Source organism: Meleagris gallopavo, chromosome 1 (assembly GCF_000146605.3).
Source record: "Meleagris gallopavo isolate NT-WF06-2002-E0010 breed Aviagen turkey brand Nicholas breeding stock chromosome 1, Turkey_5.1, whole genome shotgun sequence".
In the NCBI taxonomy this organism is placed as follows: Eukaryota; Metazoa; Chordata; class Aves; order Galliformes; family Phasianidae; genus Meleagris; species Meleagris gallopavo.
In genome coordinates, this window is record NC_015011.2 from 19,558,413 (window position 1) to 19,579,248 (window position 20,836).

The 20,836-nt window shown below is 39.4% G+C and overlaps 1 protein-coding gene across 1 annotated transcript in view; it reads right to left on the reverse strand.

The window, feature by feature from the left end:
• Nucleotides 1-831: 831 nt before the first annotated feature.
• Nucleotides 832-20,836, reverse strand: part of MAPK12 (mitogen-activated protein kinase 12) — a 31,154-nt gene continuing 11,149 nt past the window's right edge. Inside the window, exons 3-11 of the mRNA XM_019612184.2 lie at nucleotides 19,224-19,335; nucleotides 13,905-13,934; nucleotides 13,247-13,294; nucleotides 7,754-7,868; nucleotides 7,083-7,154; nucleotides 6,238-6,317; nucleotides 5,420-5,498; nucleotides 3,597-3,770; nucleotides 832-2,801 (exon numbers count right to left, since the gene is read on the reverse strand). Of these exons, the coding sequence (XP_019467729.1) occupies nucleotides 2,731-2,801; nucleotides 3,597-3,770; nucleotides 5,420-5,498; nucleotides 6,238-6,317; nucleotides 7,083-7,154; nucleotides 7,754-7,868; nucleotides 13,247-13,294; nucleotides 13,905-13,934; nucleotides 19,224-19,335 (781 nt within the window). The 3' untranslated portion in view covers nucleotides 832-2,730. The remainder of the gene's footprint in view (nucleotides 2,802-3,596; nucleotides 3,771-5,419; nucleotides 5,499-6,237; nucleotides 6,318-7,082; nucleotides 7,155-7,753; nucleotides 7,869-13,246; nucleotides 13,295-13,904; nucleotides 13,935-19,223; nucleotides 19,336-20,836) is intronic.

Sequence of the window (20,836 nt, forward strand, 5' to 3'; positions counted from 1 at the left end):
CATGTGTAGGACTCAGTGCTTGCCCCTAATGAACCCCATAAGGTTCCTCTCAGCCCAACTTTCAAGACTGTCTAGGTCTTACCGAATGGCAGCACAGCCTTTTGGAGCATCTGTGACTCCTCCCAGCTTTGGATCATCAGAAGGATCTGCTATTTGTATTTGAACAGCATATTTGAAAGTAGGAAGGTAAAAGAACCCACCCAGCTTAAATGCTTGGTAGTTCCAAATTAAGAGTAAAGTGGATCTTCTGAACACATTTTAGAGGACACATAATACTCATCTCAGTGCTACTTGCAACTAAAGAAAAAATGAGCAAGAAATGAAATGGTGATCCACATCCAGCCACAGCACCACCTGATCAAAATTCAACATGACCAATGTCTTCAATGCCATGGGCACATAACGGGGTGATCTTCACAGAAAGCAGCCAGGAGGCACTTAGGTTTTCAACGCAAAGGTCCTGTATCCAACTTGAAGTTGTATATGCTTGATGACCATCAGTCTGACTTTTAAAATCAAGCTGAGGAACAAACATGCAAATCCTTCAGAACAAAGCAGGATGCCTGCTAAAAACAGATGCTCTAGGAAATAATTAGGTGGCAGCAGTACAATCAAGTCAGCTCTGTGGCTGACTCACAGCCTGGAAAATGAGAGAAAGGTTAGATTTTGTGGGCTGACTGACTTCCAAACTAAACTACATCAGCAGCTCACATTACATGAAATGTACCTACAGATTAGGTTTCATATAGTTCCCTTGTACTGAAAATACTATTTTCAGTACTGATTATACATTTGGGAATACACATGGGGAAAAATGACATCATTACTGTGTAAAAAACCAAAAATCCAACCTTTATTTTTCACAATACATTTCAAGTACATGCAGAACTTATTTACATTTGTCCTTAAGGCAAACAGAAATTGGGTTCTTATTCCTGAGTTGCTAAGCACCAGTAGAAGTAGCAAATAAAAGCCTGGGAAATGTTGCTCCCTTTGAAACAGCAGCTGCCTCTCATGCAAAATATTTCTGCTTTCACCTCACATTTCTTTTAATGAGCTATTTATACTAAAAATTCCTGTTGCTTTTTTGAGCAGTTTCTTTAGATTCCAATCTCTTCACAGAAACATCATGCCAAGATGCAACAAACTTTTTATGTTTGTTATTTACCTTACAGTGTTTACTGACAGACAGTGCAGCAGTTCTGTAACTTCTGGCACACACATGGAGGTCTGCTCTTCAGTTACTGTAAGAGTTCTGTAATCCCCAAACACAGAAAAACCAAACACCATCACCTTATGTCTCCAGAAGCCTGTGGCTTCTACAGTGCTAAAAGAGGCATCTCAGCCACTCGACATTTGCAATGAGCTAGGCTATCAAAACCCACTATCTCCAATGGGCACTTTTCTCCCATGAGCTGTAAGAGGACAACAGGGCATGACCCTAAAAAACACACAGTAAGTGTTGGCCCCATGGCAAGGGGGTTGAAACTAGATGATCTTTGAGGTCCGTTTCAACTCAGGCCATTCTCTGATTCACTCTCTGATTCTGTGATTATGAACTAATCACCAAGGAAAACACATTGAATGAACCCAGACATAAAGAGGATCTCATAAAGCATCTCACATCCCACTGTAGCTCATCAAGAATCTGACTCCTTCTGATAAGGCACCTCCCATTGGAAGGTTGGGAGGTTCCCTCCAAAGTAAGACGACTCCAGAAGGCTCCAAAAAAGAATGGTTGTGATTTTGCACCTGGTGACACCTCTGTGCAAGAGCCTGCTGCAAGCAGTGTGGATAGCTGCAGTGTTCTGTATTTATCCACACTTAATTTTCTGTAATGTCACCTGCATGCAGCTGTATTTCTAAGATCAGCACTGCTGGTTGTCCTCTGAGAATATGTATATTTTAAATGATTATTTCAAAAATAAGACGCTAGAAAGCTTATACAATTTTAGACAATCTTAAAAAGTTTCTCCCTGTAAATCCCAACTGTTATACAAAGAGACTCCACTGCATTGAGATAAAAACATTGTGACTCTAGAAAGTTCACCTAGTGGTTGTTAACCTAGTGCACTTGGGAAGTCTTGTCCTACTAGACTGGTTACTTTAAAAATCTCTAGGACACTGACACTTGCCTGCTTCTTCCCTCTTGCATACATTTTTCAGACCTGGATGGAGGTCAGGCTCTTCTGCCCTCACAAAGGAGAAAAGAAATGCATCCATTCAGGCTGTATCTCTCCTCACTAGCTGAAGGCACAGAAGCTGATCAGCCTCCTCAGACATCTCATCAAAGTGAAATATTCTAGAGGAAGTCCTATTAATACCTCTTAAATTTAAAGATGGTTCAACAGCCCTAGAGAGCAGAGAGCAGACACTGTACATCACTGATGTACTGTGTCTCAGCTTGTTTGCAGTAGTAGGTTGTACTCTCATTTGGTTTCTGATTTGAAGAATTGGTCCCACCTGCTTTTTCAAGGGTTGTCAGAACTGAATCCTTTTGTGCAGAGAGGAGAAGCTATCAGCAGAAATATGCTCCTGGACAATTCTAAGGTGCTGCTTACAGAGGCACCACATTTCCACATGCGTAGTAAAAGACACTGCTCCTTCTTACAGTGCAAATGAAATAGATTACATCTACTTTATTTATAAAAATTTTATACACCTGAAATATTACAAACATTTACAGCTTTCCTGCTTTCTTCTGACTTCTGAAAAGACCAAGCCATACAATTACACTGCTGTCTCCTTTGACTCTGATGTTTGTGGTGGCTTGAAGTTCAGTATCTCTTTATATGTAACACCTGGAAAAAACAACAACAACAACACAAAACAACAAAATAAAGAGTTGCTGGTCTGGCCAGAAAAGGAGCTGCAGACATAAGCCGGGTGCAATCCCCAGCATGGTTAGGCTCTGATCAAGAGGAGGAAGACAGAGACCTCTTCAGGCGAAAAAAGAGAGAAAGAGTACAAAAAATAAAGGAATCAGAGATAGCTTTACCACTGTTTTGCCACTTCAGATTTGAAGAAGTAGCTCAATACAAAAATGTTGTGGGTGTTTTCAAAGGGGTGTAAGCATTGACATTATAGTATAGTGGAAAATACTCCCAGAAAGTGCTCCTAAGTACAGCAGTAAATCAAGATCTCACCTCATTTACGAGTCAAAATACAAAACTCTGACACAAGACAAAAACCAGATTCAGATTTTAATTTCTTCTGAGAGAGACAGGCTTTCTCAGAAAGAAAAAACATATCTAACTGAAAATTAAGGCCAGCAATAGCTTTAAGGCCTACAAAGCCAACAGCCCTGTCCTATCCACTGTAACAAACATGTTTCTTTCTTATATTGCAGAAGATAAGAAGAAAGATGTATGAAGAAGATAGAAGCCACCGTTAGGAGGAAAAGAAGAAAACCTTTGAAGATATTTTCAGGAGGATTTGATAAAAGAAACACTGACCAACAGTGTTTCTCTATTTTACTGCTGTCCACTTATTCTTTTTCATTAAAAGCCGTGACAGTCATCAGCAAAGGAGAATATTTTCATTTTGGGATGGCCTTTCCAACCGCCTATTTTGAAAAATCACAAAACTAAACTCACGCTTCCACTCATCCAGGGTTAGATCCATGTTATCAAATGTCTCATAATATTTCTCAGCCTCAATTTCTTCCTCAGGATCGTGAATTGGTTCAAAGTAAGGATGCATCAAAGCCTCAGCTGCCGTGACTCGCTCCTCCGCATCCAGCACCAGCATGTTCTCCAAAAGATTTACAGCTATGGAACAGAAAATAAACACTGCATTGAAATCAAGCTACGGATTCCAGCTTATACAAAGTAATGTTGCACTGAAGATGCTTTAAAGATATTAAACATTTACAAAGCAGAATCATTGGTTGTTCATTCTACAGCCAGTGGGGCCCTACTGCACAACAAAACAGAGTGCTGTGAACAAGCTGGGATGTGTACCAAGCAATGCAGAGATGCTCCTTAAATTCCACATGCAATACAGCCACATCACCTCAGCTATGACTTTTGAGCTTCTGACTCCACGTCCGCTGCATTTAGGAACTTCCCAGTTGTCTGCCCTCACTGCCAGCACTGTGTTGTGGTTCTAGGGCACAGCATGACTTGGCACGGGCAGAATTTGCAGATGGGTGTAGAGCTACTGAGAATTGTTTGTTACGTGACTAAATCCATGCCCTCAGCATTGGCAGCACATTTTCAAGTTCACCAAGATATCCATGCTCTCAATGTCAGCACTAGCTTTATCTGCGACGTGTTTTGACCTCACCAAAACAATCCATGAAATCCATGAACATCTTCAACGTTCCTCACCGGTGGAATTTGGATCGGGTCCTCTGTGAGACTATCAAAATGCACTAGTATAAACAGACATGATTCTATTATGTTCCTAAAAGTATCCTGTAAGAAAGTTTCTGAGTTGGATGGAACACCATAAAGGAGGAAGGGGCAGCAGCATGGGAAAAGATGCTGCAATGCCTGCTTGGCACATTATGGATTCATAACAGTATAGAATCATTTAGATTGGAAAAGAACATTGAAATCTTTAAGTCCAACCATGCACCTAACACTACAAGTCTTTCCAACCTTCTCTCCCAGACCAAGAGCAGTTGTTCTTCACATAAGGAACAGCCAGATGGCCAAAGAAGTGATAGGAAGAAATTTAAGTAGAGATTTGTAGACTTTTCTGCAGCTGGGACAGCTAGTGAGTTAGCCATTGGGCCATGGATAATAATCCTACTGTATCTTAACATACCATTTTAACTGCTTAAATACAGAAGACTCAATTATCTTAATTTATATTCTAAGAAAGCCTGGCTTTATGAGTCAGGTCATTGGGGAATGGATGAAGCTGGGCAGAGCCATCTCAGAGCTCTTATTGCCTCAGGTCACGTCACAGTTATGCACACTTGGTATGTTCTTCTAGCTGTTTATATCCATCAAATACAAGCCAGATCTTTGCAGGAATGCACAGATGTTTCTCAGGATGCATTCACTCCATGTCTAAAATGTCAGCTTTCTATTTGCTTGCATTTCTGTTGTACATCAAAAGGACCTTTCAGAATTATATTTAAAATACAATGCACAGAAAACATTATTAAATATATTTAAATCCCCAGGGCTCTTGAGAAAGCTGCTTCAGTAAAACCATTAAGCACGGTCTGGATCAGAGCCTAAAGCATAAAATACTTCTTTTTGACTCTTTTGAATCATCCGATTCCTGGCAGAGTCTAAACTTGGCACAGTTCAGCCACTAGAATCAAAGATCCGAGTTATGGAACGCAAGAGGCAGAGCAGCATGAGAATCACCACCTAACCTATCACATGACTGATACTGCTGCTGACTCCAGTGCAAACAAAACAACAACAGAAATGGTACACATTCACACAAACTGCCTTACCCAAAGGGCTCGCGTGCTTCAAGACGGATGCAAAATCCTTTTTCTGGACTTTTGGAAGGCTTTTGATATAGTTTTTTGCCTTAAAAGAAACATGAATATTAAATTAGAGCTTTGCTTCCTTTGTAACGCGCTTACTAAGTAACTTACTGATGCTCTGACAGTACCTTGTACAAATGGAATTTTTTTTTGCTATAAGGCCTGGTTATGTTCACCTTCTTGTTGAAAGGAACAGTTTCTTTTAAATTGAACCTTAAAATTCTGATGAAGAAATTAAATGCAAAACTTTGATACCTAATCAATATCTAATATGTTGATTAGCATAAATATGTATTCATAATTTGAAAGAATGTCATTCTGACATCTACAGAAATCTCTAAAAGTGTATATTTTATAGTAATTCTTTAGTATTTAAATTGCACAGTTCAACTAATGATTAATTTAGGTTCTTTATCGTAGGGACTTCAGGATTCTCAAAAACATCACATGAAAATAAGAAGTCAAAGATTCCTACAGAATGAATGGGTTGTCTGAAGAGGTTCATATTTTCAGTACGTTCTCAGCAAAGGAAGCAATGTATCAGCTCAGCTGATTTACAGTACTTAAATATATCCTTTTTTTTTTTCAGTGTTCTAATCATTTTCTGTTTCACCTTAACGCCCAGTAATTATTCTGGCTGCGAAACCTCGTAAGTAGGCAGAGATGTACCATCAGGGGTCATTTCAGCAGCCGACACACATGATCTCAGGCAGTCTAAGAAGTGAGAATGGCCTACGTAAAATCAGGGCACATAAAACAGTCTGACAAAGCAGAATACTCACTTCCTGACTCTTCAGTTTTTGCACAAAATCTTGACTTGGTGTACCCGTTATTTTCATTATTTCTTTGAGTTGATCCAGATCTGAATGCCAGAAATAAGGAACAAAGTCTTTCACCATAGGATAAAAATTATGTGTTTCTTTGCTACTGGAGACTAAAGCAAAACCAACAATGCAACAACTGAACAGAAGATGTATGAAGGAGGAGCTGTCAGACATACAGAACTCATAAACAAAACAAGTGAAGAATTCTTGCTGTATTCTTTTATCACTGCATTCTACTGTCTGTTACAACTACTCGGGCCAACAAAGTATCACCTAAGGTTGAAGTACCGCTAAATCTTAACTATTTTCTTAAGTTTTCAGCAATGAAATGACATGACCAAGTACTTTCTGCACATCTAAAATATTTTATTCTGTATCATTTACACGATATTTTCAACAAAAGCCTCAAAAAGCATGAAATGGACTGGCACGTGCTTGTAAGTTCATATACTACACCAGAATTTTCTGTGCTGGAGTTGTGGAACTTATTGCTACTGTATGTGTATATATATATATATATTTACCTTTTGTATTGCCATTGAAACTTTTAGCTGATGATCTGAGGCATCACTCAATGGATATCCCACTCTCTATTGAAAAGGTTCAGCAAATTAAATCTCGTAATACTGATGTACAAATGTGGTACAAATATCAAATAACTAATTAAATACAAAGATGATAGCCATATCATAGCTATATTTTTCAATTTACGCTCATCAGATTTTCAGCACACTCACTGCATCACATAAGCACCTCTCATCGTTTTCTGACGTTGGTTTCATTAATGCACTGAGGAAGGATACGGTCGTTTCCCCTGAACAGAGGCCTCCCCATTATCATTTCAGCCATTATACAGCCCACAGACCAGATGTCAACTGAAAAGATGATAAAGTAACATTAAATTACTGAGTATTTGTTCATCCAAATGTAAAGTTTAACCTAAAATATATTTTAAAGACGACTAAAATTTACCTTTGTTATAATATACATGAGTGCCTTGCAGACTATGATAATCAGTATAGAAAAAACTACTAGTATTCCTGATTGGCAAACAGAAGATAATCTGGCATTGGGCAGAATCAGTTTCTCAGTAACAAACAGATGCATGCGGGAAGTAATTCTGTTATTCTGGCATTACTTAAATTCCCTCATTCTGCCACTTACCCTGTCTGTTCCAACAAGCACATCTTTGCAGAAAGATTAGTCAGTGAGAACACAAATACGTAGAGCAGGTTTGTTCCAATTGTTTTGGAACAATTGAACAATTTGAATTTTAGAAAATACACACAAAAAACCCACCCCATGAACTAAACAAAAAACACACCCCCAAATGATTACCTGCAACCTACAAGAAATATTTTCGTCATTATATTATCATTTCCACCTCCAATGTCTCACTCACTTCAGAAACACAGACTTGCCTGATTCGGTGAACGCTTCAGTTGTATTAAGACTTTTCCAAAGAGATGCTGACCTGTTTGTGTGTAATGCATCCAATTAAGGATGACCTCTGGGGCTCTGTACCACCTTGTAACCACGTAACCTGTCATCTCACTGTCCGTATGCCTGGCCATTCCAAAATCCAGGATCTGTAGTGGAAGCACAAAGTACACCCATACAGTTATCTATTTCATACAGATTTAACAAACACAGGAAATAAAAGACTCAAAGCATCCTGCAGAGATTGAGTTATTTTTGCATCTTTTTCTCATTGAAGTGTCTTGCTCTCATTTTATGAATCAAGACAGAAGTAGCAAGGAGGTTTACAATTTTTTTCCATGTTAGATAAGATACCTTTATATCAGCACTTAAAGCTGTAAAGCCAGTAGAGAAAACAACAAATTATTCAATTAATGGTTAAAGAGATACTAGTCCCATTCAATCCTGGGTGTGGAACAACTATCATGTCTTTTTAGAGTTAGAAGAAAAGCATCCAGTTTACATAGTATTCACTGTTCTGACATCCAAGGTGGCACAATTATTCAAGAGTGTGTTCCAAGAATATTCTGAAGTAAGGAGATATCATCATTCTTTTTTTTTTTTTTTTTTTATGAATAACTCATAGAAGGGAAAACTTCCTCTAGGTTACGTGAAAGTCTGGAACAAGCAGAGGGAGTGACCATTATTTAATTCCACTGATTTCCAATCTACTGCTTCAACAACAAAACAAGCCTTGGTAAGAAATGCAAGGCTAGTACAATTTGAAGGATTATGTACAATTCAGCTGATTTCTAAGACTCTCCTCTAAGAAGAGGAGGCTCAGGGATGACCCTTTCACTCTCTTCAACTGCCTGAAGGGAGGATGTGGTGAGGTGGGGGTCGGCCTCTTCTCTCACATAACTAAGGATAGGATGAGAGGGAATGGTCCTCAAGTTGCACCATGGGAGACTGGACATTAGGAAATACTTCTTCTCTGAGAGAGTGGTCAGGTGCTGGAATGGGCTGCTCAGGGAAGTGGGGGAGTCACCATCCCTGGAGGTGTTCAAGAAACATCTAGATGTTGTACTGAGGAACGTGGTTTAGTGGGAAATATTGGTGGTAGGTGGGCAGTTGGATGATCTTAGAGGTCTTTCCAGCCTTGGTGATTCTATGATTCTAAGACCCTCTTGTTATTGCAACGCGTAGAGCAACAAGACTGAAAATAAATGGTACAGGCTTTTTTGTTGATCTCTATGAAATTTGCTCACACAAGGGCCCACCTCCATGGACAATCAAAAGATGGTGCCAACAGATGTGGCCAACAGCATTTCACAGTTTATCAGGAAATCCATGCTATGAACAAGAAGCAGAGAAGCCTGCTCAGATCATCCTTTGCAGATACTTGAATAGGTAGCTTCACATGAAGGGTCACTACCCTCCATATGCATCTGGCTTCATACATACATTGACACAGCAGAAGTTTTTACTAGGAACACCCGTGCATTACTATAGCAAGAGTGATATATTTGTAATGCTTTCACTGTAGTTAAATATCTTACAATATTTCACTTTAAGCAGGACAATTTCATTATTCCCTGATGCTAATAGAAAGGGAAACTGTAATTTCATTCATAGATAAAGAATATAAAATGCCAGGGCTTGTCTTTATTGCCACACTAGAAGCATTATTTCCATAACTTCCCCGTAACTGTTGATTACCTACAAATTTGGAATGGACTAGGAAGCAATGGGAGACTTTTATTCTTACCAATAAAATGTAATTGATTAAGCCCAAAGTTACCCTTCAAAACCGGTCTCAAAATATTTGCAACTGCAATACATCTTTATACACAGCTTTCAAATTTAGTGTTCACAGGGAACACACACTATGTCTTCCCTTAATGCTGGGAGGCAGAGGAGGGTGAGGGAAATCAGTGGTTGTGCAGCAGGTCAAAAGCCACTGTTGGTACTGTCTGGCACAGCTCTTTCTTTCAAAAGGCTGTGACACCAGGTCTCGGAGAAGGGCTAAGATGGAATTCGGACTTGTAGTTTTCCAACGGCAGAAAATGAAAGCAAGAATTTTTATGTGTTATTCATTAACTTTATGATTTCTTTTCATTGAAATGTTCATTAGACTCATGAATGAATGGAGCTTAGCATTAACACAGTACCAATGCAACAATTTTCACATAAAAATATTATTCTCATACTCTGCCTGATCTTCTAGTTTTATATTAGAACTTCAAAAGATATTTTCAAAGCAAGTTGAAAACCAATTTTATAATGCAGGAATTATGAAAGAGAGCAAATGCCCCACGGCTCAAGAGTAAGCTCCCTTTCTATTTAGCAAACTTAATTTTCTTCCTCGCTTCAGTAAAAAAAAAAAATAATTTGTAGCTTCAAGACAACAGGAAGGGCAGTGACTCTCCCTATGGCACCCTCCACTGTCACTTCTCTGATTCCTATGCAGCAGCTGAAAGAATGAGGCAAGGCAGCTGGAAAGCACGCTCTGAGAAACAGGACTAATTACTTATGAACTTATTAATTCAAGGAAGCCACACAGCTGCTAGAGCTGAGGCAAGGGAAGCTGCTGAGACACATAAGGGGAAAAAAGTGTGGGATGAGCCCTGTCAGTGCTGCCTTGTGCCAGCGTACGGTGGCGTCAGGTGTGCGCTCACAGGGCAAGGCACATCCTGTGCGTTGCACCCGGAACGCACACGCAGTGAAAGACAGTTCAGTTGGTTCAGTGTAAGTGAGATCACAGTTAAATCCCTGCCCTCATATTTTTAATGCACATTTCTTAACATTCGATAGTTTGCTTTCCATCCATACTCTGGAGTTGCCTTTGGACGACCAGGATTTACTGGTTTGAAATCAGCACACTTCTGTATGCAATATCAGAACTTACCATAAAACTAGGGATAGCATAATTTTGCCCTGAGAATCAAGAAAGAAAACTTAAACTTAGTACTACATTTTCTCCTACTCATTTAACAAAACGATGTTCTGGTATCCAATTATTTGCTTCAGCTTATGTAAAAGCTTAAAAATGTCCATGGCAACAGAAAAATAAGTTGTATTAGGTAAGGAAATAGAGCAATCATACAGTGAAAGAATGTCTTGGATCTGGTCTGCGTCTCAAAATCTCACTGTACAGGTATGGGGGATAAAGGGAGAACATGTCCAACTGGTTTACCTAGATTCTATTTTCCCCCACTATCATACTGGGAAACTCACTCACAGTTTGGCCTCACACAAGCCAGAAAGAGACATTGGCTTTCTGTCTTAAACAGGGAAATCCTGAAAAGACATTGCCCTGAACATCCAGGCCTGCTGCACTCAGTCTCCAAAAAGCAAGAAACAGCTACATGCTGTATGTAATGCAGTATATAATCTGTATGTTACATGCTAAAAAACTATTTTTGCAGTCCTGCAGCAACTTTTATTGCATTTAATTATGGGACAGCTTTACAACCTTTGATCTTCTTTATCTCCCAGTTGTAGACTTAGACTTACTGTATTTATTCAAAGCTGGAATTCTCACATGACTGAACTGCTTCCATAAAGGCTTATATCTTTTCAGGGAGACGGCCTTGGCCACAAGATCTAAGAGTCCTTACATATCAGGACACAAGTGTCCCATTCAAACTTACTGTTGTTTTGTCAAGATGTATGTACCAGCCATGACAGCACAGGATAGAAAATGTAGCTTGGGTTTGTAATTAACTGAAAAGCCCTGGCTTGCCTCTCAGACTGCTACAGCTAAGAGAAGACAGGTAACAAAAACAAGTCAAGAAAATTAATAGTGATGATTTAAAATAGAATATATTAGAATGCAATAGACTGATCTGAGGACTGGAAGCAGTGTGAAGCCCCTATCTCTCAGGAGAACTAACTGTATTCCTAAAATGAACAGTAGCTATGTAGCTGAGTGCTACATAGTTCAACTTGATACTGAACAATTTGCTTTTTTTAAAGCAGCTCATTCTGCACAGCTCAACCAGATGCATTTTACTATTTTGGGGCACACTGTATATCTATTTTTCAAGTACAAATATCTTTCCTAATAGGTATTAGAAGATTTCCAATCAGGTAAGAAACTGAGTAAAAAAATCTGAACAGTTCAGATTCACTATTTCAGTCCAATGTCCATCTGCAGTCCAACTCCATCTCAGGAGGCCTGAGATGACAAATGTGCAGCAGCAGAATTACTGTTCAGACAGACTCTACTGAGAACAAATCCAAGGAAGATTCAGCAGGAATGGCAACACCCACTCTTCAGGACAGGTACTTTCCACTGTGGGTGCTACAGCCCTCTCTCCAGGTGTGCATTCCAGCTAAGCACCATTTCCATAGGGGATAAGTGTGAGTGTGCACCATCCTCACACCAACCTTTGGACAAAAGCCCAGGTAGGTAGGACAAAGGGAGGCATGGTCTGTGCCAGCACTTTCTCCACTCCAGATAAGCAGCAACCAGGAAATACAGGAAATGCCTTGAAGTGCACCTGTCTTACAGTGTACCAGTGAAAGTTAACAGATGAACTTTACAATGCTAAATAAGTAACCATCTCTTTTTAATGATTTTTTTTTCTTAGTAATTCATTTAAAAGCAAAAATCAAGAACGGATGTATTTTTTCTATGAAGTACATGTAGTCTACATGCAGTTGATGTTATTTTAATGGTGTGGAAGGAACTGCTTTCAAAGAAACATGATGTTTGTGGTGAGCAGTATTTGATTCTTCATGTGCTTCTCTGAAGCGATGAGCTGCAAGGTATCATAGGAACAGTTCTCCGTTACAGCTCTTGTGCAACTGTAACCAGGATATGATTATTTCCTGAGAAGCCTGACTACTATAGTTATGCACACACGCTTTCACAGGCCCAAGGCTATTGCACGGACTGCCACATAAACACCAACCCACAAGAAAGTAATTTCAGCTCTCACACTGCTCCTCACCCAGCTGGAAGGACCAAAACTATGAATAAAGCCTGTGGCATTGACCTCCTCACCAGAAATCTTCTGTACGCCCTGGAGCCAACCCTCAGCTCTCCTCTGTTAACAGTGCACCAGTTTCCCAGACTGTCCTACATATGTTCAGCTCTGACATCCTTGGCAACATTTTCATTTTGTGGTACAGCCACTTCTTGTGCTTGACTCCATAATGATTTCAGACATCATCACCTCTGCCATTTGCATGAAACGTACACTGACTTCAGTTAAAGACATGCAAATAGGAAACTAATAGATTCTCAGTATTCAGGGCTTTATTTCTTAAATAAATACACAAATACTGTCGTGGTGATTAAAGTCACACAAATTGGAAAATATTTAAAAGGATCAGTCTCCAGTCATTTTTTTCAAGTTCATTACCACTGTCCATCTGATCCTCTTCCTTTCTCCAAGACTCTTCCAAGCTCCTGAGCTGAAACTCCTATCTACCACTGACACCAGTTAGCACACTTACAGCTGCTGCCCCTGTTGCCCTGTTGTTTTCAGTGGCACATCTCTGATACAGATGAAAACTTTTTTCAATGAACATATCCTACCTTCAATTCACAGTCTTCATTTACTGCCAGGTTTCCAGGCTTTAGGTCCTGTAATCAGATTTGAAATGGATGTTAATCATTTATTTTACAGCAAACAAAATAAAACACACTTTGCAAGTATTTATTTCATTTAGGTTAGATGGTTTTCCTGCAACTACTTAACACAGAAACAAGTAAAGCAATGTCATAAATATAAACCAGAAAGTTAGACATAACAAAGTACAGAAGTAAAGCACGAACTTGAATTTATATGGCATTTTTCCTTGTGTTCTCCCCTTAGATGACCTTTAAGGTTCCCTTCCAAATAAAAAAAATCTACGATTCTCATATAACATTCAAATATTTTTAAGAGTTTACTCTAATTTTTGCCTTCAAAAAGTCAGAAAAAAATTTTAGCTGTCTCAATTTAGGTGTTATTTGCTCTTATGGGGACTTACAACTCAATTTCATGAAGCACTTTGAGAAATCTAAACCTAAACTGTGCTCGGTGCAACTTTGGTGGCCAGCTTACACTTGATGTAGCTACACTGTTTCTATCAAAGACATAATTAAACTTCCACATTATAAATGTAAACTCAAGAACATTTATGTCCATGCTTACACACAATGACAGTCCCACTGTAAGAACTTAAAAATATTTTATGTAGTTTCTACTTACCCTGTGAATTATACCAGATGAGTGAATATACTGCAAAAAAAAAAAAAGAAAGCATGTTTTAGTTAACGAGCTCCTAACTCTAAGGAGCTGTCTGGGGAGCAGGCTTTAAAATAATCTGAATTTTGGAAATATTTACTACACAGAAGATCTTTATAGTGTTCAGGTAATTCAGTAGCATTTTACCCTATTCCTCCCCCAGAAACGACATGCCAGTAAACAAGTTCAGGTATTGTATCAGATCATACAGTTTTTCTGGATACATGTTACTGAAATAAATCCCGCTCTTCTATTACATCAGAAATGCTCTCTTGCAGTAGACATCTCAGCTGTGCCATCACAGTTTAGATCTGCATGCCTCAGCAGTACTGAGTTTTCAGAAATCCTTTAAAAACAGGATGAAGCGCAGGCAAGATCTTAAGCCTTGCTGTATGCTTCACCACTGCCTGCGTGCAAATCTAGTTTATCAGATTTATCAGCACGTTTTCATCATGCATTTAAGGGCTCTCAAAATTCAAACCAAGAAATGGATGCTGAAGACCAGTTCCTCAAGGAAGCTGGGAAACAAGACATCCGACCAAAACACCGGTACCTACACCTGTGTCTGCCCCCCAGTGCTCCCCTGAGGTACCCAGGTGAATACCACCCTCAAAGAGATGTCTCATCATAGGCTGTGACAGGAGTCTCTGGTAATTGGCTCAGACATAGGGATCTTTTGCAAGTACTGAAATATAGAAAGCAAGTTGCACGCTTGCCCACTGTCCTGAAGTGAGGACATACTGCACTAGAGTGCCCTGGAACGTATTTTTGCTGTTCAGGTGCAGGGAACTGGTCTGAAAACACTGAAACACTGGAAAGACCATAAAGACTGAGGCATCTGTATTACTCAGATTAAGCAACAAGAGAACAATAAGGGCATTTTAACAAGTCCTCAGAAATGATGGATGAAGTGGGAATCCTAAATGTCTTTACCTCAACCCACAAGTTTTATCTTTTTCCAGTTCTCTCCCTGATCCCACTGGGGGAAGAATAAGCAAACAGTGATGTGGTAGGGAGCTGCAGAGTTAAACCACAGCAGTCCTTGTGGTGACCCATAGGGGGCCCAAAGGGTTGAATTAATGACAGATCCGAACAGTATGTGTTGACATAAAATTCTTACAAGCATTATACTAGATTAATAATTGCTAGTCGCAGCGTTGATTTATTTGCTCATGATGTTGTTTTATTTGATCTCAAGGTTGCTTTTCTTAATTCTTCTTGTTTATCAACTCTGGTGGCAGGCCTGTATTTACGGTTTTGCCATTTTGTATATAGCACCAGTCCCTCTGCAAAGGAATCCTCATTGTCCACCAGATGAGGGGAACAGGGAAAAGAAAGCAAATACTTCACCTCCATGGGCATCCCTCTCTCTGTGTTACAGGGAAATACAGGGAAGTAAGCTGAACCAAAGAAAGTGTCTGCAGTTGGTAAGCATTTATATGTTTGTTGCTCTATTTTTCTACAGCTGGTTTCATATCACACAACAGCTGAAGTTGACTGGGACTCTGCAGATTGAGTCCCACCACCCCACTTGCAGCAGGGTCAGCCACAGCAGGTTGCCCAGGATGGGATCAGTCAGGCTCTGATCAGCTCCAAGCATGAAGCCCTTCCAGGCAACCCATTCCAGTGTGGTGGCCAGACACCAAACCTTTTTCTTCTTGTGTTCAGACAGAATTTTCCATTGCACCTTGTGCCTGTTGTCTCTCATCCTGTCAATAGGCACCACTGAGAAGAGTCTAGCTCTGTCTTCCTTACATCCTCCCATCAGATGCACATAGACACTGGTCAGAGTCATACCATGCCATGTCTTCTCCAGGTAGCATGAGCCTATCTTGCACAGCCTCTACTTACACGCTCTCTACTTCAGACCCGTCAGTGCCTTGGCGTCCTCGCTCTGTCAGTGCCCTCCTTGTGCTGGGATGCCCCAAACTGAACACAGTGCTAAGTCTTGAGAAGAGGAAGAAAAATCACTTCCCTTCACCCACAGATTACAACTTCAGCCATACAGCCAAGATGGTGACAGGGCTCTGCTACCACAGGGACACACTGCTGACTGCCACGCCTGAGTCCCCTTCTGGAAAGGTTTCCGTCCCTCTGCGGCCCAAAGCCCTAGCACTATGTATCTCCAGCAGATGGCACATCACCTCCTTCTGCCTATTATCCAAGTTTTAAAATCACCCAGAGAACTGCCAAAGCACTCCACAGGATTTCCTGGGGTCAGCCACAAGAGGTTGAGGGAACTGTCACCCAGAGTGCAGGCTGTAAAACCACTACAGCACATAAAGAGCTATGAAATGCTATTTCCGTCATGGATGTGCATGAAGTGCATTGGGATGGAAGGAACCAGATGCAAAAAGAAGAGATCAGTCAGAGGTACAGAATCTGGAGAAAATATAAATACGTATATATTTTTAACAATATGCCTGTAAGTAGTTAGGCTCCCAACAGATGGAGAAAAGGCTGGAGTCTTCAGCCAACAGCCATCTTTATCAAGGATACCACCATGACTACTTACATTCCAAATCACTTTGGTGTCTTTGTAGTGAGGCCTCTTGATTTTCCAAAGCAGAGGCTAATAATATTCTATAGGCTATTTTTGCTGGTATGACTGTACACAGTAAGGAAATAACTAGCAGATTCAGGAATTTCTGTGCCTAAGAATGTAGCATATAGAAACAGGAATTAAAGGGACTGCACCCTTTTGAGTTTTATTTTAAGTAAAACCACCCATTTTGATGAAGAATGTGGTTTTATTGGTGTTCTCACTCCACTGAAGATTAAGACAGTTAATAGCACCAAAAATCATGTCAACACTTTGGGGAGAACTCATCTATTTTCTCAACGCTTCTCTTCATGTAAGACTGCTGAGATCACATGAAATAGCACTTATTTCTGGTGCTTGTGTAAATGCTAGCCATTCTGTAAACAGAAAAACCTGTGTTGAGCTGCAGTGCTTCTTCAACAATCGTGGTATTCTGTGACTGCTTTCTATTATCTACTGGCAGGTACAGCACTGGAACTAAGCTACTCTTCGTTCAGAAAGTTTTCCATTTCGGTTCAACAGCCTTCTGAAATGGGATCCTATTCTTGCCAATTTTCTTCATTAAATTATCCACCTGTTGTCAGATTATTCACTCTTAATGTGATAAACACACCGAGACCACAACAGACATATACTTCACAGTGTTATTACCACTTTACTGGAACAAAATTTAATTCAAGATTCCAGTTTAATGTGTGCAAAGTCCCTCTGAACATAGGAGCTCTGTGCATAATCCTAAAGATGACTTCTGATAGCATTCATAAATCCTTTGAATGAAAGCTTCAGATTGTGCTAGGAAGAGATCCAACAGTTGTCTGAATTCTATGGATTACTGTCTGCATATGTAATATCTACACAAAATAAAAATATACTAAAAAGGGAATTAGAAAAGTCTAGGGGAAAAGCATTCTAGGCAGCAAGAAAAATGAAAATGAGGAGTGACTTAACAGCTACAGAAAAACTGAAGAGGAAATGGGTGAGGGAGGAGAAAACAGTGAAACAGAAAGAATACCACAAACATGAACAAAAGACAGTAAACAGGGATGATCAAAGGAGAGAACTGGAGAAAATAAAAATTATTATGAATATGGCAAAAGATGCTTGAAAAGGTACTCGTACAGCCCAAGAGCTAAGTTTCCGTTCTCAAATACTGCATAAATCAAGAAATACAATTACCAACCCTATCCTCAGACCTCTAAGAAAACAAACCCAATTCACATTCCTGCAGACAAGGAACCCAAGACTGAAGGAGCTGGAAACTCCAGTCCTGTTCCACCTGCGTAAGGACATTTATTTTCAGCTTGCCTTCCATATTTTTCACATTACATAGCTTTACTGCCAAAAACAAAAGAACGACAAAAGCCCTTCTAAGTTGCAAGTTTAACCAAGTATTTTAAATAAAAGACAAAAGCATACAGCTGTATCACCAAAATAAAAATCACAGAATCATAGAATGGCCTGGGTTGAAAAGGACCTCAAAGATCATCTAGTTTCAACCCCCTGCTATGTGCAGGGTCACCAACCAGCAGACCAGGCTGCCCAGAGCCACATCCAGCCTGGCCTTGAATGCCTCCAGGGATGGGGCATCCATAACCTCCTTGGGCAACCTGTTCCAGTGCATCACCACCCTCTGTGTGAAAAGCTTCCTAATATCTAACCTAAACCTCAAGCACAAAACATATTTACTAAGTTTCATGATGAGAGTAGAACAATAGTTGCCCTTCTGTATCTATTAAATATGGGGCTACAAAGGAATCATGCTGATGCTCTTGTACAGGATCACCACGTTGTCCCACAATGCTAATTATTTTAATAGGGTTTGGCAATATAAATACACATCTGAACAAATCAGAATCTTGTCAGATGTGTCAAACTTTCCTGTAATAAAAGCAGTGCTGGATTTTCACTGCATATGCATATCCCTATCAGATACAACTCCCAGCACACTGTCTGCACTTAACCTTTGTGCACAGAGGAAAGTCTGTCCATATGTTGTAAGACTATAAAACAAAAGCTGTACAGTGCTGGCAGCAGCCAAAGGAACCACACCAATCTTAGACAGTGCAGTTCTATGGCCTTCATGCTACACAGTGTATCTCTTGAACAGCAAAGAGAATTAAATGGCCATCACTGCTGGAGAGCTTGGACACAGCCTGCAGAGCTAGGTGAAGGGATTTAGAACACTAATGTTACAACAGGAAGACATCACCTACATTCTGAATTCTTCTTTCTTGAGTATATGAATAAGTGAAATGTGTTCCAGAGAATAACTTACCTAGTCACATTCAACAGTGCTTTGCAGAACTGGGCTCTTAACACACAGAGACTGAAGTGACATTTGTTATGGTCCCTGAACACTCAACAAAGCCAGTGTGAGCACTGTGAGACGGTGAGGCTCAGATTTTCTCTCCAGTTCAGATTTTCATTCCCCCAAATACCACACCTACAGGTTACATCCATACATAAAGGTATGATATAATGACCTCAATTCTTTTCATTTTCTTGGAAAAAAAAAAAACTAAACACAAAAACCAACAAAATCCACAAAGAAAGCACTGTACAAAAACACCCAGCCCTGCCAGATAACACAGTCACAAAATAACTACTGCACAGAATGTCAATACTTGTACCAAACAAGGCAAGGTAAGCTCTATCCTGCCATCAAATGATAAGTACAGCTCTCCATACTGGTTTACTAGGAAAACAAGATTGTGAAATAGAAATAATAAAAAGTGGCAAACCTTTAAGCCTTTTAATATCTGATATACCAAGAACTGGATTCGGTCTTCAGTGAGTTTCTCATGCTTCATTATCTTACTTAAGTCTGTTCCCATAAATGGCATGACGAGGTAGCTAAAATGAAAAAAAAAAAAAGGAAATAAAGTCAGAATAATTTTAAGTTTGTCAAATAAATTGAAACATATTTGTATGTTATAGTTCACTGACAATATTACAGATCATTCTGTTTACCAAACAATTCTACTATTTTCCCTTCAGGCGCCTCTGTGCTTTTATCTGTTGTCATGAAGAGGTATCACATAACCTGACACTGATTATGGAAAGTTGGTAGTTACCAGAAGAGTACAGATGCTGAACTAGATAAAAGGTATCTACTCAACAGCCATGTGATATTTCAAAGATATCTATGCAGGAAACTGGGACATTCACACACAGTGGTATTAATCTCACCATCATTATCATAGGGTATGTGAACTAGCAGCAATCAAACAGCTTAGAATCAAACAGACAAGGTCAGATGTAACAAATTAACTTTTATCTAGGATCGTAACTTCCTTCATCTTTAGTAACTCATACTGGCTTCCAGTCTCAACATTCACAGACCAACTTGTGATCCTTTGGACAGAAAAAATGTGCAATTCAATTCTGTAATCATATAAGGACATAGCAACTACTGAGAAGAGAATTAAATTCCTTATCTCTCTCCAAGATTCACTCTAGATGCTTCTCAACAATAGATCCAGTAACCTAGAAAACTGAGTTTGTCTTCTGCTTTGTTGATGCTCTTGAATGTTAAAAGCATATTAAGTTCCCTCCTTATTCAGCCTTATTAGATGCATTTTCCCAGAGGTCATGAATATTTGAAATGAACCAGAAAATGACATTAGTTTTACAGAGAAAAAAAAAAAGAAAAAAAGAAATATCTGTGTCTTTTACTAATGGCAGTGACCTTCAAGATTTATTAAGATTTCACTAGCCTGCCATCATCTGTACAGATCCCAGGGCTCTGGATGGACAATGATTTATGTAAATAGACAACATTAAAAACAATACGCAACCATCAAGCACACTAAGACCACTTTTACATATGCAATATGCTTAGTTTACAATTTGATCACATCAAATCTAACAGTCAAACTGAGGAAACAAAATGGAGAAACAAAATTTAAGAAAGTCCATTTCTGAGTTTGAAAATCCAAACTTTAGTATGAAATTTATGAGTAACATACTGGAATGACTGGATCAAACATTATAGGCTCACTTGAACACTTTGTCTTCTATTTAAAGCTTGTCAAACTTGTTTTTATTTTAGAAATGTATTTAAAGTGAGGTTAGACACTTGATTGCCAACTCACTCCAATGGAAACGTGATGCCTAACACATTTAAGTTCCTTGCAAGTCCAAGTTAAACCCTAAAATTTTTGGAAGGCAGCAACCTGTTCTAGATACCTGCTTTATGATACAAGGACAATGCAAAAAATGTAGTCAAAGAAGATGAAAAACAGTTGTACACAATGGGATTTCAATTGGTAAAGACTGATTTTGTACAACATTTCCATCAGTTGAACTTCCAACTCTGACAGAAAACAAGTACAAGCAGGGAAATGACATTGAC